We start from the raw sequence: 6,000 nt of genomic DNA, 5'->3' as shown, positions 1-6,000 counted from the left end.
GACGAACCTTTGTTGGCAAAGTAATGTCTCTGCTTTTGAATATACATAGTCAAATAATTAGAAAGATTAGTGTTGACCTTCCCTTACAAATATTTGCTATTCAATAATCCTTGTGGCTCAAACCATAAAGAATCTGCCTGCAATGCGGAAGACCAGGGTTCAACCCCTGAGTCGGGAAAATCCCTTGAAGAAGGGCATGGCAACCCACTCCAGTATTCTTGCCTGGAGAATTCTATGGACAGAGGAGCCTGGCAGGCTACAGTCCATGGGATCCCAAAGAGTCAGACACCAATGAGCAACTAACACACACATACTCACACACACACACATAAAGGAACCAAATGACTCTATAATTGTTAGCTCCACATGGCCCATTTTAGTTTCAAAAAGTTTAAGTGTATATACACACACTATTATATGTATATTGCATAGCTACTTTATTCTAGGGGACTTTCTTCTTAACGGACAGCTACCCAGACTTCTCTAATTTTATTCAGATAAGCCAGCCTCCCAGCCTGCCTCCAGAAAAGGTACCCATATTCCCAGCTTCAGTGGCAGAACATATTCTGAAAAAAAAAGCAAAAGTGTTAGTCGCTCAGTTGTGTCTGACTCTTTGTGACCCCATGGACTTTAGCCCACCAGGCTCCTCTGTCCATGAAATTCTCCAGGTAAGAATACTGGAGTCGATAGCCATTTCCTTCTCCAGGGGATCTTCCTGACCCAGGGATTGAACCCAGATCTCCTGCATTGCAGGTGGATTCTTTACCATCTGAACGACCAGGGAAGCCTAGAACTTATTCTAAGTCAGCACAAAACAGTCTGTTATTGGTCTAGGGCTGGGCATATGACCCCAACTTGCCTTAAAAGAAAAAGAATGATTTTTATACAAGCTGAAAATGCAAAGACAGAGACTTCCCATTTTTCTTGCTGGATGGAGAAAAGGCAACCCCAGTTGGCTCTGATGGCCGTCTATGATCATAGGAATGAGAACAATGCTGATGGCAGAGGGAAGGTTCGGAAAGGACTTCAATCTTTGTTAACACCATTGATGGGATTCCCAGGTGGCCACTGGTAAAGAATCCACCTGCCAGTGCAGGAGCTGCAGGTTGGATCTCTGGGAATCCTGCAGGAGCTGCAGGTTGGATCTCTGGTCGGGAAGATGCCCCAGAGAAGGAAATGGCAACCTGCTCCAGTGCTCTTGCCTGGGAAATCCCATAGACAGAGGAGACTAGCAGGCTACAGTCCACGGGGCCTCAAAAGAGTTGGACAACAAGAGCATCACTGAATTGCTAATGGTATTGTTCATGAAACCCTGTCTCCTTTGTTAAATAACAAAAATGCAACTGAGTAAATTTAAAGATCAAATTGGCTTTATTCAGTGATTCTTGAATCAAGACCGCATCTCATTTAACAAATAGAAAACAGGTAGGCCATGCCATAGAAAAGGAAGGACTTTTAAAAACAGAAAAGAGGGTGGGCAAAGGAAGTTATTAGCCAAGAATGCATTGTTTTGGACAAGGTTGTCCTCCTAAGTGGGATGGAAGGGGTCTATCAGGAAGATTACCTCCCTCGTGCTGGCCCAGTGATTCCAGGTTGACTGGTTGGTTAAAGGTTACATTCTTGGGAGAGGCTGAAACTGCAATTAGGTTAAGTGTTAAGTCTAGGTTTGCTGACATGGGGCTTAGCATGAGTGACTCCCTATCCGGGGCCTGTTATCTTCTTTTTAACCATTTCTGTCTTCCAATTAGAGTTACAGATTTACTTAGTGCTTAATCTACTTTGTGTTGGGGCTTCCGTAACTGCTTAGAAATGCTCTTCCTTCCCTTTAAAGAAAGAAGAGAGAATATACTCAAAATATTCTCAATGTACTCAAAATTTTCTTATTGTTTCATTCATATTGCTTTACATTAGAAGATCTTTTCATATATATTTTTATTTGAAACCTTCTTTGAGGACTCTCTACACTTATCTAATGAGGCACAAAACTTGATAAACCAACTGCTTAAAAGAAAAAAGATTCTTGCAAAGGTTAATTAAAACTTAAGATGAGTAAAAAATCCTTTTGGCCTAACCAGACAAAAAATACAGTTTTAAAACCAAGGTTATGAAACCTTATTATTCCTGATTCATACTCTCTAGATCTGAAGCAGAATTTGACCTGTTTTGTAGTCAGTTTGAAAATCTGGCCTATATACCAAAGGTACATTTTTTTTTAATTATTCAGAAATCCTAGGTCATAAAACAATCCTACTGATCTCCTCTCATTTTCCTGAACTATCTTGATACTTATTTCTCAGATCTTGCAGGCTATTACATGTTTCTTGCATATTTCCATAGATAATAAGTCATCAGCTTTGCAATCTGATTCTTAACATTAAGAGACTAAAACTAATGTAGATGAATCTCAGATGACACACATCGAGGTATAGAAAAATTCCATCATTTCCTTCTACAAAATGAGGGAGATTTTAATTCTTTTTCTCAACAGCTGCTTCATTTTTTTATGCATAGAAAAAAATATGTGCAATTACTCCAAGTACAATCAAGTCATTTAACATGGCTTTGCCATCATTGTAGTTACAGGATATTTTAAATGAGAAAAAAAAATCTCAAAGCACAGGTCCTGCTGTGCAGCAAAGCAATCAAATTCCTTCATAACAACAGTCTGATGGGATTCAGCAATCCAAGGAATAATGAATAACCACTTTAATCAGTAAACAGGAAAATGCTACAACAGTCACTGAGTAAAAATTGACTATCATCTCTTGATCCTCTTGATCGGCATTTCAAACAATAAATAGAAATGTATGTCTCTTTTAAAAAGAAAAATAACTCTGTTTAGTACGTTTGATTTGGCCAGGCAGTGGGGAGATGATATTTCATCTTAGACTGTCCTTCAGTATTGCCCAGTTGGTAAAATGCACATTTAATCTTTTTTATATCATATGGCCAAATTTACCTTATCACTTGAATATGTGGAGAGAAATTCATTTTTACAGTTGGTTAATATGATTGTATTGCTGAACTGATTATTCGGTTTTATTGCTGCTTCATTATTTGTTCTTCCTCTTCAGTGTTCCTCATAGAAAGTTATTTGTATCCGAATATGAAGACTCTGTTACAAAATAATCCTCAAATTTCCAGTGCAGTGTTTCAAATGTTGGCCGGTCCTTAGGCTCTGCATTCCAGCACTCCAACATGATATTGTAGAATTGCAATGGACAGTTAGATGGTTGAGGGAGTCTATAGTTTTGACCCAACATCTGGATTACCTGAGCACCTGTCATACCTAAAACATATACAATGGAACCAACAAAAAACAAATTGAAAATCAGAGTCTTAAATCCACAGATACTGATACCCTAGAGGACAAAGCAAATTGACTTCCTCGGAGAAACTGTGAAGTCCACCATTCTCTTTCCAGGCTGTCAAGACTAAATCCTGCAGCAAGTACTGTCTATAAGACTGCAATTTAAGAGCAAAGGATAAGGAGGCAATAAAGCACCTCATTAATGCAAATCATTATCATCAAATTTTATCTATTATGCTCCCACAGGCGCATGGTGTGGTCAGCCTCATAACTCTGCCCTCTAAGTCTGGGCAAAGCAGTTAAAGTCACACCTAAGTAAGTGACCTACAGCAGAAAGGCCCACTTTAGAATTACTCACCACTATAAGGCATTTTGCCATAAGTAATGATTTCATAAAGAAGGATTCCAAATGACCACACATCGGACTTAATGCTGAATTTATTAGTACGAATGGCTTCAGGCGCAGTCCACTTCACCGGCAGCTTTATTTCGTGTTTAGATTCATAGATGTCTTCATTCTCTACCTGTTAATGCATTAAGGAATCAAGCCAAGTTAAAGTGGTATTTTTTTTGGCCACCCTCATTCGTCTGTAATCTACTTCTCATTAAAATATAGAGGGAAAAGATTCAAAATGAGTTTAGTTCAGGTGATAAGTACAGCAGCAAATTAGTCATTAATGAAACATTATTTGAGAGCCTGAAGTGAAAGTGTTAGTGACTCAGTCCTATCTGACTCTTTGTAGTGCCCTGGCTCCTCTGTCCATGAAATTCTCCAGGCAAGAATACTGGAGTGGGTAGCGATTCCTTTATCCAGGAGGTCTTCCTGACCCAGGGATCAAATCTCCATCTCTTGCGTTGCAGTCAGATTCTTTACCATCTGAGCCACCAAGGAAGCCCTATTTGAGAGCCTGTGTATGCGTGCTAAGTTGCTTCAGTCATGTCTGACTTGCAGTTGGCTGGACTGTAGCCCACCAGGCTCCTCTGTCCATGGGATTCTCCAGCAAATAACACTAGAGTGCGTTGCCATGCCCTCCTCCAGGGGATCTTCCCAACCCAGCGATGGAAACCAAGACTCCTGTGGCCCCTGCATTGCAGGTGGGTTCTTTATTGCTGAGCCACTGGGGAAGCCCTTTGAGATCCTACTATGTGCTAAAAGTAGTACTGGAAGGAGCATTATATTACATATGGGAAATTCGTCTGTGATGACACGGGTTTTATACCTGGTCTTTAACAAACTAAAAAAAGTGAAAACAAAGCCTTTTTTTTTTTTTTTTTTTTTTTTACTGCTGGTATTGAATAGCCACTGACTTTGAGAATTACCATATAACCATTTTCTAATACTGAAATGTAGGATCCAAATGATTTAAATTACTATATCAACTCACTGGGGATCTAATTAATTTACAAAGAGGAAAGACAACTTCATAAAATCAAAAGAGAATCATATACTTGTGTTTCATGCTCCACACTCATATTTTAGGATATAATGCAGAAATAAATATTTAAATTCAGAGAAAAACAGCTAATACTACACTTTCCATATCAGTGTCTTCTGGCCTGATGTCACAAAATTGAGGGAGGTAGGGGAAGGCAGTATTTTAAAAACCAATGATTGCTGTAGAGTTCTGGCAGCATGCATATTAGTCTGGCACAAAGTGAACAGCAATACATACAAAGTGTGCTGCTTATAAATAAACAAAGGCAGACAGAGGCTATCGTTGTTTAGTCGCTAAGTCACGTCCAACTCTTCTGAGATCCCATGGATTATAGCCCACCAAGCGCTCTGTCCATGGGATTTTCCAGGCAAGAATAGTGAAGTGGCTTGCCATTTCCTTCTCCAGAGGATCTTCTCGACCCAGGGATTGAGCCCACCTCTCCTGCATTGCAGGCAGAGTCTTTACCACTGAGCTACCAGAGACTGATATGAAAAACTGATCATTAATTCAACCACAAACTTAATTACATACTTTCCCATGTGGTTGGTCATTGTTTTCTCTGTTTCTTTCAAATTGATGAAGAAACAGAAATAGAAGGTAGTTTTGTCTGTAGGGCCTTGGTATCCTGACAGGATCTATGGACCATAGGACTCTCAGAAATATTGTGGAAAAAAAAACAGCAGGAATACTACTAGTCTCCTGGCCTGTGCGCCTTTTGACTCATTACCAACTAATTAAAACAAAGCCAAATCCACCTTAAAAACTCTGGCAAGTCCAAAATCTGCCACTTTGTAGATATTATGTTCCCCAACAAGGACATTTCTGGCAGCCAAATCTCTATGAATATAGTTCTGGGATTCCAAATAGGCCATTCCAGAGGCAACCTGGGCTGCCATGTCTACCTGCTGCGTCAGATGGATTTTTGATCCAGCATCATCTAGGCAAAAAGAGAAAATAAGAGGTTCAATTTGGAGAATATTTGAAATATTGAAGCAAATTCTAAGAATTCTGATGACTGAGCTCTCAGTGGGATTAAGTGCCATAGCACTGATCTGTTGAGAAAATAAATATAATCAGTACAAACCGTCCTATTTCCTGTGAAGGGTTAATGAGGCAGCAATTTTCAGAGTTCAAACACATTTCAAAGCTGAGTCCCTCCCTTCCCTAAATGAACATTACTGAGAGAAAGGAGCAAAAGTACCACATTATCCAAACACAGCTATAAATATCTGAAAGAGTCCAGCTATTGCCATT

At 39.5% G+C, this 6,000-nt stretch overlaps 1 protein-coding gene across 1 annotated transcript in view; it reads right to left on the bottom strand.

Moving 5' to 3' along the window:
• Nucleotides 1-1,348: 1,348 nt before the first annotated feature.
• Nucleotides 1,349-6,000, bottom strand: part of FRK (fyn-related Src family tyrosine kinase) — a 102,520-nt gene continuing 97,868 nt past the window's right edge. Inside the window, exons 6-8 of the mRNA XM_010856573.1 lie at nucleotides 5,502-5,683; nucleotides 3,669-3,834; nucleotides 1,349-3,289 (exon numbers count right to left, since the gene is read on the bottom strand). Of these exons, the coding sequence (XP_010854875.1) occupies nucleotides 3,081-3,289; nucleotides 3,669-3,834; nucleotides 5,502-5,683 (557 nt within the window). The 3' untranslated portion in view covers nucleotides 1,349-3,080. The remainder of the gene's footprint in view (nucleotides 3,290-3,668; nucleotides 3,835-5,501; nucleotides 5,684-6,000) is intronic.

Source organism: Bison bison, unplaced genomic scaffold (genome assembly GCF_000754665.1).
Source record: "Bison bison bison isolate TAMUID 2011002044 unplaced genomic scaffold, Bison_UMD1.0 scf7180017864373, whole genome shotgun sequence".
Taxonomy (NCBI): domain Eukaryota; kingdom Metazoa; phylum Chordata; class Mammalia; order Artiodactyla; family Bovidae; genus Bison; species Bison bison.
This window is presented reverse-complemented; position numbering and strand designations above follow the sequence as displayed.